General features: G+C 48.0%; 1 protein-coding gene across 1 annotated transcript in view; it reads left to right on the top strand.

The window, feature by feature from the left end:
* The first annotated feature begins 2,731 nt into the window (after positions 1-2,731).
* OTOF (otoferlin) overlaps positions 2,732-12,966 on the top strand; it is an 88,748-nt gene continuing 78,513 nt past the window's right edge. Inside the window, exon 1 of the mRNA XM_010840690.1 lies at positions 2,732-2,810. Within this exon, the coding sequence (XP_010838992.1) occupies positions 2,732-2,810 (79 nt within the window). The remainder of the gene's footprint in view (positions 2,811-12,966) is intronic.

The raw sequence follows: 12,966 nt of genomic DNA, 5'->3' as shown, positions 1-12,966 counted from the left end.
CCCGTGGACCCTTTGCCTGGGTTTTATGTGTCTGTGTTCTCTTCCATTTGTCACTTTTGCTTGAGGGCCAGCACCATATCATATGCACGTCTGAAACCCCCGCACCTGGCACTAGGAGTTCAGAACATGTTCACTGAACAACTTTATGCTAGAAAGTGAAAGCGCAAGTCACTCAGTCATGTCCAACTCTTTGCCACCCCATGGACTATACAGTCCCTGGAATTCTGCAGGCCAGAATACTGGAGTGGGTAGCCTATCCCTTCTCCAGCAGATCTTCCCAACCCAGGAATCGAATTGGAGTCTCCTGCATTGCAGGCAGATTCTTTATCAACTGAGCTATCAGGGAACTAACAGTCAGTCCAATGGGTAATAGTCAGGAGAGTAGAAATTAAAAAGTGGGCTCTGGCTTAGGTATCAGAAGGGTCAGTGGCTCAGCTGACAGGTACTCTGTTCTGACCAGGTGGAATTGCTACAGCTTTATAGATATGGAAACTGGAATTCAACAAGGCTCCAGGCCTTGCTTAGGGCAAGTTCAAGGACTTTTTCCTAAAGATGCACAGGTCTATAGGAGGCCTCATGAAACTCAGCCCCTTCTTGAGAACCTCCAGAGGGCCTAGGGAGAGGATGGACCTTTTTCCCCTGTAATGCACCTACAAACCTTACAAAGATCACCTGTTAGACTTAGGGCTGGAACATGCTAGTGAATTTACTTTTTTTAAAAAAGAGACATTCAACATCTATTTAATTAGACATTCACTTTTATTGCATAAATACAATATTCTAAAATATTTTTTAACTCAATATGACTGGATAAAAGTGAGAAAGGAGAAGAATTTGAGGAAGGGAAGAGAGAGAAGGAATTAGAACACAAAGAAATAGAAAAAATAAGATAGAACAGGAAGGAAACACCTAGAAGGAAGGAAGCTCTTGCGACATCCTACAGGTCACTTGGACTGTAGAATTCGAAGGGAGTAACCTCTTGTCACATGCTGTAAGAATTTAATATTTCTTTGTTTTTAACCTTTTGACTGTTCAGTTAGGTCACCAGGATCACTCTTTTATCCTGTCAACAGTCACTGAATAGCCTACCATCCTCAGGAGACTGTGCAAGCCTCTAAGGCTGCACAGGGGCAGCGGTCCAGGGTCTCCCAGCTCGGGGGTCGGGGGAGGTAAGTGGAGCAGTCCAACGAAGCAGTGGATGAGAGGGGGTAGGGGCATCACAGACAAGGACCGACCCAGCTCAGGTGCCGTGCAGCTGCAGAGGCACTTCCAGCTGAGTCTAGCCGAGAAGCTAAGGGTGCAGCAGGGCATTCCATGCACAGCAAATCTAAGAGCAAGGGTGCAGCTGGCCCTGCAAAGGCTCCAGGCTCAGGGATTCCAGCCTCCAGTGTCCCTGTCCCCCTGAGCCCCTCCTGAGTGTGCTGCTAGAAGAAAGGAGGGCCAGTTCTCCTTTGGTCCTTAGAAATTCTGCTGCAGACACCCCTTCCCCCACCCCTGGGAGCTGACAGTTCTTCCCCAGCACATCTTGCCACCCTTGGCTGTAGGACAGCGTGGGGTTAGTGCCTGGGACCTAAAGCATTGCCCTTAGTAAAACATAAGCCTCGGAGGCCTTCACAGTCAGGCATCTCCAATCACGCTGAGCCTGGCTCCTGGGCTCCCCAGAAGTACCACTTCCACCCTCCCAGATTCCAAGGGGTCAGGACTGGCCTCTTGGGGTCATAACCTCCGTGAAAGCAGGAGGAAAGCATTCGTCTTTCCTCTTAGGGCTTCCCTGATGGCTCAGATGGTAATGCAGGAGACCTGGGTTCAATCCCTGGGTCGGGACGATCCCCTGGAGAAGGAAATGGCAACTCACTCAGTATTCTTGCCTGGAGAATTCCATGACAGAGGTGTCTGGTGGCATACAGACCATGGGGTCACAAAGAGTGAGACATGACTGAATGACTAACACTTTTCTGAGGGTCCAGCCAGCAGGCACAGCCTGGATGTTGCCTGGTAGATGCTGGTTTTCCAGAAGCAGGACCCTTGGCTGGGATTTCTACCTAGCACAGTGTGACCGCCCCACCCCCCGAACAACCAGGCCTGCCCCATCCAGGCCCCCTGAGCCTGGTGGGCAGCAGCAGCCTTGCTGGCCAACTTGACTGGTGGAGGGACAGCGAGGATCACCCTGAAACTGTGCAACAGCCTAGCTTCCGGTGCACAAAGGTCATCAAGTTCCCTCTCCTCCACAGGAGGGGATGCCGCCCCACCCCAGCCTACCCCCTCATGCCCACTCCCTTCTGCCCACTCCTGGTGGCAGGAGAGCTGGCCTGGCAGGCCCTGCGGAGGGGTGGGCTGGCAGCCCTGCTCCAGGAGCTGTGAGAAGACACCTGAAGCTGAGCAGAGCTTTATCTGGGAGCAGGCAGCTGCTGAATAATGAATTCAGACTGTCTGCACTGCTAGGCTGCACTCAGGCGCACACGAGACACACACACACACACACACACACACACACAGATACACACACGCTGGGCTGACAACTTGGAGGGGCGGGAGCTGGCAGGGCTATGAGTCTCTGTGAGTCGCTGGAGGGAGCCGCTGGGCTTGGTTGCCTTGGTCTCTGTGGGCAGCATCGGAGAGAGAGGAGGCGGCAGAGAGGAGGGAGGTGTGAGTGTGCTGAGTGCTCCATCCACAGAGCTCGCTCCTTCCCCAGCTGCTCCCTCCTGGCGGTGCCAGGGCTCCCCGCACCAGCATGGCCCTGCTCGTCCACCTCAAGACAGTCTCCGAGCTGCGGGGCAAGGGTGACCGGATCGCCAAAGTGACTTTCCGAGGTAGGGAAGCCCCCATCTTATGGGGACCCCCAGCTCTGGGCAGATGGGATACAGCAGAGAGGGAAGGAGGGATTGGAAAACTTCTAGCACGCTTGGGGCAACAAAGCTTCTCACGGGCAGCCATCTGCCCCTCGCCAGGCTAGCCATTATGATTTCTCGAAAATCATGGTCCCCCTGTTTCAGTATCTGCGTGTATGTCTCTCCCTGCACTGGCCAATGTGCCAGCCAGAGGATTTTAGAGTCCTTGGCCTACAGGAGGTCCTGGGGAGGCAAAAGCAAGAACCCCATCCCCCAGGCTCAGGGACCCTGGGCCCCCTCCTCCTCTCTCTCTCCCTCCTGCAGGCTGGTTTCCTTGGCCACAGAGTGGAGGTGGGGTCCCAGCCTGGAAGACCCAGGCTCCTAGAAACCAGCATGATGGAGATACTGTTGGCTTCTTCTAGGTCTGTCTGTGGTCAGGGATCCTTTGAGCCCCACGAGCCTCTCTCACTGTCACTTCTCTTCCTAGCCCCCTAGCATCCAGTCACCATTTACTATGACCTCTGTGCTACAGCTGGGGGCTGGGCATGACCCAGGCCTGGCCCTCGACGAGCCCACATCCAGTGAGACAGGAGGACCAGGGGACAGATAATAGGAGAGGTGCGTAGTACGATGAGGATGGGGACAAAAGTAGCATGCAAGCTACAGAAGCAGCACCCTGACGCAGGCTGGGGGCAAGGTAGTCAGGGAAGGCTTCCAGGAGGAGGTGACACCACAGCTGAAACCCAAGGGAACAGCAGGAAGGAGTAAGGTGAAGAGGTAAGGACACAGCAGACAGAAGGTCAGGAGAGGAGCTGGAACATGGGAACAGACCGAGGCTCCGTGAGCCTGAATCCCAGAGTAGGTATGAGCAGAGCAGACGCAGCAAGGCGGCCTTCACTCTGGGGACAGTGGGCAGTCCCTGAAGACCAGGAGTCCCGGTCTTGGCCCTTGGGCCACAGCCCAGCCTCCTGGGCCAGGAGCATCTCTGGCAGCCTTTGACCGAAAGCCAGGTGCTCCTCATTAGACATGGCCCTTCCTACCCTGGAGAGGGGCCTGAGGGTGGGGACAGGGTGGGTGAGCAGAGGAGGAGCTAAACAAAGCCACCAGACTAAAGAGCAGAATGAGCATCAGGGCCCAGGCTGGACACACGTCTGCACCTGTGTCAGGAGGGAGAGGGGAGACCATGGGGCAGCCTTCCCAGGAGGTCTCCAGCAGCCCCTGGGGCATCCATATCACCCCCTTGGTTAGGCCAGCTCTGGGCACCAGGCCCTGGGTTGTCCTGAGGCCTGCTCTCGTAGGGACAGGCAGAGGTAGAGGGGCTGTGGTGTCCCTGCTGACAGGAGGGAGAGGAACAGGGCCTGGCTGCCTGTTGCTCCCCGCACTCCCCCAGACTGCTTTCTCTGCAGCGCCCTAGATCTCCACCTGCCACCTGCCACTGGTGCTGCCTTTAGAAAAAGCAAGCATGTCCTCTCAAGGGTCCCTGTGTTGGACAGAGCACAGTATTTTGGCCTTTAGCTACAGGTTGCAATATTGCTGCTATGGCAGGATAGTCCAGGCTGCACACACCAGTCCCATTTGCAGGCAGAGAAACCAAGGCGTAGAGAGATCTGTGTATCCTTGGTGGAGGCACCGAGGCATGGTGGGCCCAATCCACAAGTCCTCACCCCCAGCCCTAGTTCTCTGCCCTCAAGGCCTCTTTATCCCTTCTGGTGAGCTGGGGGTGAGCACCTTGTCTGTCTGATGTTCACCTTTTTCTTTGGGCAGTGGGGCCAGTCCTTGCCTCAGAAACTAGCCTATTTGCAACCTGTACCTTCCGGACTGAGTGGAGGGTCCACTTCTGAGCTCTGCCTCTGGAGTGGGCAGTGGTAGGTAGAGCTCCCGAGGAGGGGGGTTAGGGCAGCAGGAACAGACAGAGGGCAGGTTTCCAGAATAAATCCACTGCAACAAACAGAGATGCCCCAGTCATTCACCTGCTGCTGCCAGCAGTTGACTATAAATGCCCCCATAGACCGACACTAACTATAATTCAGAGGAAACTGACTCACTCTAGACTGTTCCACAACACCCCCTGCACACAACCACTGGTGTCCAGGCAAGTGCCCGGCAGGGAGAAATGAGAAGACAGTGAACAGTAAGAGGGAGGTGCTGGCCCTGAGCTCCCCGGATCCCTTGAGTAAAGCTCAAGGCCAAGTGGTATAAGGGAGCACAGGTGAGTTATGTATGGCCCTGGTACACAAACTGGTTGAAATACAGCTTGACTTTCTGTGCTGTGCCCTCTAGGACACCAAGGAAAGAGCTCTATGGGACTCTGGTAGAGAAATCTCTAGATATAGGGTCAAAAGCCCCCTGGGTCCCACCTGGGTCCTGCTCCGGACTTAACCTCTCTGAACCTCAGTTTCCTCATCAGTAAAATGGGCATGATAATAAAACTCATCTCATCAGGTTGCTGGAGAAGACAATGGCACCCCACTCCAGTACTCTTGCCTGGAAAATCCCATGGATGGAAGAGCCTGGTAGGCTGCTGTCCATGTGGTTGCTAAGAGTCGGACGTGACTAAGTGACTTCAATTTCACTTTTCACTTTCATGCATTGGAGAAGGAAATGGCAACTCACTCCAGTGTTCTTGCCTGGAGAATCCCAGGGACGGGGGAGCCTGGTGGGCTGCCGTCTATGGGATCACACAGAGTCAGATATGCCTGAAGCAACTTAGCAGCAGCAGCAGTGCACAGCTGGCTGTGGACATGGCTCCATGCCTCTGCGGGTCTCCTGAGGGATGTGTGCCTACCTCCTCCACTCTTCACAGCACTCACATGTGGGTGGCAGGATCTTCTCTGCCAAAAGCCCTTGGTGATAAATGCCCCCCTACGCCGACCCAGCCAGACCAAACCAGTGCAGACCTCGGAGAACAGCGGAGCATACTGGATACTGCCCAGGCCTCTTACGCCCTGATGAGGAGGAGATCATTTTATGATGTTGAAACGACCATAAAATTGGCCTCTACTATAAACGGCCCTCAGCAAAAATGCTGCTGGAAGGAAATGTGCTCAGGATCAGACTTGCAAATAATTTCCCTGAACTGCCAAGTCTTGGTTATCTTATCCACCTTTACTGATAACAAAAAAGCTATATCCCTTCCACCTACTCCCATCCCTGGGTCCAATCTTTTTTTTTCATTATTAACTTTTTAGAATGGAAAATCTCAAATAAATACAACAGTAGGGAAAATAGTACAATTGCCCTCAAGTTCTCCCCATGCAGTCTTAACAGCTATCAACTCATGGACAACCTTGTTTCATCTGTACCCCTTCCTACTCCCACCCTCCAAATTATTTGAAAGTAAATCCCAACACCACACTATTTCCTCTGTAAATAGTCAGTATATAGATATAAAAATCAAGGGCTAAAAAACCCCACATATCATTCACAAAAATAACAATAATTCTTTAGTATTATTAAGTATTCAGTGATCAAGTTTCTAATTGTCTCATTGATGTCATAAACTCTTTCCCAGTTCATTAAAAGCTATATTTTAATTTGTTTTGTAAGTCAAGTGTTTAGTCATTTGTTCACTCCTTTCATTCATCCAGGTAATAATATTCATTGAGAACCACTTATGAGCTAAGTGCTATTCCAGGCAATGGGGTGACGGCAGTCAATGAGACAGACATGGTCCTTGCCCTCAAGGGGAAGACAGCCATTGTACAGGTCACTGTGAGTGTGATGAGTGTTCTGGAAAGGGAGTGACAGGTGCCAGGCAGCATGGGGCGAGGGAAGCCCACTCAGACCAGGAGCTCCTGAAGCCTCCCTAAGAGGGTGAGTCAATGACTTGAAGCTGGAAAAGCACACAGGCCCAGGGAGGAGATTTGCTGAGCAGGGGGTGGGCTGATATCTAAACACCCTTGAGCAAGGATAGTATGGTGGCAGAAATAACACTCACAAAAGGCCCCAGTGCAGGCAGAGGGGCTACTGTCAGTACAGACATAATGGTGTGGAACTGTGTCAAGGGCTTGGGGAACACTGCATGCTGGCAGGACCTGGGCTGGGAGTGGGTGGAGGGGAGGCTGGACTCAAACACAGAGGGTTTCAGCGTCACACCCTGGAGTCTGAACTTTGCCTTGTGAGTGGGAGTCACCGAGGCTCTTGGCAGGAGAATGGGGTGGGGAGATCTGATTTGGGGAGGCACACTCTGGAGGTCAGAAGCCGAGGGAGGGGCAGTGGCACAGGCAGAGGGTTGCACCTCAACAGGGGGCTGTGGGTTTGGAGAGAAGGGGTGGCATTGGTTCAGAGAGGGGGCAGCTCTGAGGTTGTCGGTAAGCAAGAAGGCAGGGCCAGTGTGCCTCTGGATTCCATACTGAGTACCTGGGTGGACAGTGAGGCCATCAATGGAGCATGCAAGGAAGAGCAGGTTTGGGGCACACACAGAGGATGAGCTTGCCTGCAAGTCATTCTAGTGAGCATGTCCCCCGGGAAGTCAGAAATTTAACTCGGTACCCTGTATACCCAGGAAAGGGGTTGGAATCCAGTGGTTGGGAATCCAGATGTTAAGGTCTAGGAGAAGGTGAGATATGCTTGGTTCTTACGGGACTGCTGTGGGATCAAATGAGAAAGTTGATATACATGAAAGGCTCTACAAACTAAATTGCTGTGCAACGTAAGGATTATGCTAATTATTCCAGGGCCCCTCATGCTACAACCTTCTACAGAGAGAGAAAGAGAGTAGACTGTGACCCTGGGGACCCCATGGACCCAAGGATTGGTGGGGCAGGAGTTGTCCTTTGGACTCCTGCCCATTGTTGACACCCCAAATTCTGCCAGACATGAAGATGATGGGGTGAAAACACCTGGAGCCATCACCATCCTGGTGGGCTCCTACAGTGCAGGTACCTCACCAGGTTCCCTGGGGCCAGCACAATGCACAGAACAGACCCCAAACAGGAGAGACAGGGAAGCAGTACAACTTATAGGTGCAGCAGGAGAAGCCAAGCAGTTAGCAGCGGGGGATACTGAGGCCCCGAGCCAAGCAGCACCAGTCAGTGATCTGTTTCCTCCACTGACAGTTCCAGAAAGGGCTCCTGAGACAGAGAATACCACGTGATCATTTCTACCTTTGGCCTCTTACCTCTTTGCTGCCTGGACTGATCTACCCCCAAGAGGTTGGCTCAACAGTCATTGCTTCTATTTATTTTATATTTCTAAGCAAACAGGCTCATCAACTTAACTGGAGGTCAGTTTTCACTCAATGGCTTTTTTAAAAAGCCAAGGTTTAAGAAAAAGTCAGGACTGCAGTTTTAACAGTTTTACCCCATTTAAGGATGTAAAAAGAGTCACCTTTCCATTATGCTTCATTATCTTCCCAGTGCCTGACACAGGGAAGGTACTCTGCACAGCTTGTGGGTCACTGAGACCTCAGCCTCTTCCATCTGTAACAGAAAGGGAGAACCTAAGAGGCACCAGTTGCTGAGTGTGTAGCTGGTTCTGTCCTAGGCGCAAGGGGAAACACCACACTCTCTCTACCTTAGTGCCTGGGTCTGAAAAAAATGGGAACCAGAGCCATCAGTCACACAGAAGAATCAGTATGAGGCAGCACCTGCAAGGAAGTACAGGTACATCCCTCTGAGCCAGAGGGATGGGGTTTACAATCCCTGCCCTGCCCCTGCCTCTCAGGTGGATCCCTGACCTAAGCCTGAGTTACCACTGAGTCCCTGGGTGTTAATAGGGTGAGGGAAGGGGAAATAAATAAGTGGAGGTAAGAAACTATATTTGAGTAAGATTTGCGGAAAACAAAGGGTAAGAGGTAGATGAGGCCTCCATCTAACTGAGAAATGGGGCAAAGGAAGGGACAACCTTCCCTGCGGGAACCCCAGGGACTCTACAGAACCCAAACCTGGCTCTCTGAGTTGCTGGTGATCTTTGGAGAGCACACACTATTTAAGGAACTGAAGGAATAGCTACTTTCCTGGAAATTTTTTTTCAATAGAATTTCTTCATTCTACTGCACCATCGGTTGTCATTATAAAGTTCAATAGAATGTGTTCCTCATAGGTGAAGAAGTGTTATTACAGGAGAGAATCAGAAACGACTGAACAATAAAGTCCTTAGAGACATGGAAGTTTTGACAGCATCAACAAGCACTTTGACCTAACTGACATTTCTAGAACCTTTCACTCCCAAGCTGAAAAAATACACATTCTTCTCATAGGTACACCGAGTACTTATCAAAACAGGCCATATACTAGGTAATTAAAGTCACAATATATTTCAAAAGACCAACATCTTACAGAGTATATTTTCTGACCCCACTGGCATTCAATTAGAAATAAAACACATAAGAGATCTTTAAAAGTTCCAAATATTCAGAAATTAAATAATACCCTTCTAAATAACCTGTGGCCAAAGAGAAAACAAAAGCAAAGTTATGACATCTCTAACTGGAGGTTAATGAAAATACAACGCATCAACATTTATAGCTTTAAATACTTACAGTAGAAAAGAAAAATACATACAATCAATGATTTAGGTTCCTGACTTAAGAAACTACTAAAAGAAAAGCAAATTAAACCCAAGAATAAAAACATTATGCTAAGTGTAGTAAGCCAGGCTCAAAAGACCATATATCATAGGATTCCATTTGTATGAAAAGGTCAGAATAGAAAAAATATATAAAGAAAGAAAATGGATTAGTTGTTGCCAGGGGCTGGAAAGACGATGAAGGGAAGTGATTGCTAATGAGTATGGGGTTTCTTTTGGGGTGATGAAAATATTCGAGAATTAGTGATGAAGGTTGCACAACCTTGTAAGTATACAAAACTCACTGATTTGTACACTTTCAGTGAGTGAACTCTATGGTTTGTGAATTATGTTTCAATAAATAAAAATGCAATCTAAATGATTAAACCCACGGATAATAAAAAGAAGAAATAGAAGACAAACAACACAGAAAAATAACAGAGTTTTTTTTAAAAAAATAATAAAATAGGACGGAGGAGCCTGGTAGGCTGCAGTCCATGGGGTCGCGAAGAGTCAGACACGACTGAGTGACTTCACTTTTCACTTTCATGCACTGGAGAAGGAAATGGCAACCCACTCCAGTGTTCTTGCCTGGAGAATCCCAGGGACGGGGGAGCCTGGTGGGCTGCCGTCTCTGGGGTCGCACAGAGTCGGACACGACTGAAGTGACTTAGCAGCAGCAGCATAGCAAGATTGAGCAAGAATAAAAACAAGAAAACACAAACTACCAATATTAAAAAGGAAAGAGGGGATATAATTACATTAAAAGGAAAATGAGGGAATGTTATGAGTAATGTTATCTCAATAAATTTCTACAACTCAGATGAAAGAGACAAACCCCTGGGAAAATAACTGACCAACATTGACATAAAAAAGTCCAGTACCTATTAAAGACATCAACTTTGTATAACAAGGATAATAATGATGTTGATGGTGGTGGTGTAAACTGCTCTTCCATAAAGAAGACTTCAGGTCTGGATAGCTTCACTGGTAAATTCTAAAAAATACTTAAAGAAAAAATAATGCTAATCTTACACAAACTCTCAGAAAATAGAGAAGAACAAACACTTTGTAACTCATTTTTGATACCAAAATCTGATAAAGATTTTGTACAAATAGAAAATTAGAGCCCAATATGCCTCATGAACAAAGATGTAAAAATACTTAACAAAATATTAGTGAGTTGAGTAGCACTATACAAAAGAGATAGCACATCGTGACAAGTGAGCTTTATCCCAGGAATGCAAGGTTGGTTTAGAATTGTAAAAATAATGACTGGCTAGAACTCTAGTACCAATGTTGAATAAAAGTGGACAACCTTGCCTTGCTTATGATATGGATACAGAAATGGCCAATAAACACAGTAAAATGTGATCGTCATCAGTCACTGGAAAAATTAAACTCAAAAACCAAAATCAATTACAACTTGACATGCACTAAAATGTAAAAGTCTGACAATAACCAAATGTTGGTGAGGATACAGAACAATTACATTTTTTTACATTGTGGATGGGATTATAAAATAGTATAATCACTTTGCAAATCTGTTTGGCAATTTCTTCCAAAGTTAAACATAAACATATGCTATAACCCAGTGATTCTGCTATTAGATATTTCCCCAAGAGAAATGAAATGATAGTTGCACAAAAATACTTTTGCAAGAATGTTCACAGCATCTTTACTCACAACATTTCATGACATTGAAAGCATTCCCAAAAGTATGAACAAGAAAATGGATAAACAAATTATAATCTATTCATACTACAGAAATTGCTCAACAATAAAATTGAATGAATTAAGATATATGCAACCACAAAACTGCATTTTGGGTGAATCACAAAAGTATTACATTGACTGCAAGAAGTCAGACACACAAAAGTACATTTTGTATGATACCATTTATAGAAGTTTAAAATCAAAAGTTAGAAATCAGAGCAGTGGTTTACCTATGAGGGGTAGAGACTGATGGAGTGCGGGTAGGGGGGCAGCGCAGGGAAGGAATGTCTTGAGAATTGGAAATGTTCTTGATCAATGTGTCTTGATTATATGGTGAGCACAAAAGTATATGCATTTATCAAAACTTATTGAGTTGTGCACTTAAGATCTGTGAATGCAATACTGTAAAGCAATTATCCTTCAATTAAAAATAAATAATTTTTTTAAAAAATCTGTGAATGTAAATTTTACCTTGTTTAAAAAAAGAGCTAATCATACCTAAAATACCTAGACTTTGAAAAATATTACATAAGATGAGGTGTAAAATTGCTCCTGATTACATACTACTAAAAATAAGCTACAAAATGTGATTCATAATAGAGGAAACCATTTTTATATTTAAGACACAACTTAAATGTCAAAGGAAAAAGCAGGACTCTTTAGCAGAAATAGCCATCTTTTAATTGGGTAATGAGCTATGTACTACGCGTGTAAGCACTATCATGTTCTCCATTTCATGGATGAGGAAACTAAGACAAAGACTGGTTAACTTATTCAAGGCATACGGCCAGCAAGTGTTAGAGCCGGGCTTCGAACTCAGGGAGCCTGGCCCATGAGCCTACCATCCCATGGCCCCTTGTGCTTGTAAGGGACTTGATGCTTTACTCAGACTTTCACAGAAACAATCTCTTGCTGACCCTCACAGTGGTTCCAGGATGTAGGGTTGTCCAGGTTAATTGCCCCCAGTTTAGAAATAGTGGGCTTCCCAGGTGGCACAGTGGTAAAGAATCCACCTGCCAGTTCAGGAGGCACAAGAGAGGTGGGTTCAATCCCTGGGTCAGGAAGATCCCCTAGAGGAGGAAATGGCAACCTGTTCCAGTATTCTTGCCTGGGAAGTCCTATGGACAGAGGAACGCAGCCGTCTACAGTCCATGGGGACACAAAGAGTCAGGCACATTAGAGATGATGATTCTGAGACCCCAGGGGTGGAGTAGCCAGCTCCAGGCCTCCAGCATGAGCCTCAGTACATGGCCCGAAACCTGGGCTAGACTTGGCTCTTTTTCTGCACACAGGGCCCTGCCTCCCCACAGTCATAGAAGTAGCTAGCTTTTGAAAAGGAACAGGCTGACTGGAACTGGGGGGAATGAAAATAGCAGTGCCACCCCTCCTGAGTTGCTGTGGGGGAACAGGGGGAGAGAAGATTCTGGGGCCATCACAGCAACGTGATAGGGAATGGGGCCAGGCCACCCTCCATACAGTCCATACCAGGCTGAGCAGACGGTGATCAGATCAGATCAGATCAGATCAGTCGCTCAGTCGTGTCCGACTCTTTTCAACCCCATGAATCGCAGCACACCAGGCCTCCCTGGCCATCACCAACTCCCGGAGTTCACTGAGACTCACGTCCATCGAGTCAGTGATGCCATCCAGCCATCTCATCCTCTGTCATCCCCTTCTCCTCCTGCCCCCAATCCCTCCCAGCATCAGAGTCTTTTCCAATGAGTCAACTCTTCACATCAGGTGGCCAAAGTACTGGAGTTTCAGCTTTAGCATCATTCCTTCCAAAGAAATCCCAGGGCTGATCTCCTTCAGAATGGACTGGTTGGATCTCCTTGCAGTCCAAGGGACTCTCAAGAGTCTTCTCCAACACCACAGTTCAAAAGCACCAATTCTTCGGCGCTCAGCCTTCTTCACA

Source organism: Bison bison, unplaced genomic scaffold (assembly GCF_000754665.1).
Source record: "Bison bison bison isolate TAMUID 2011002044 unplaced genomic scaffold, Bison_UMD1.0 scf7180017864145, whole genome shotgun sequence".
Taxonomy (NCBI): Eukaryota; Metazoa; Chordata; class Mammalia; order Artiodactyla; family Bovidae; genus Bison; species Bison bison.
Note: the sequence above shows the minus strand (reverse complement) of the source record. Positions and strands in the feature narration are given on the sequence as shown.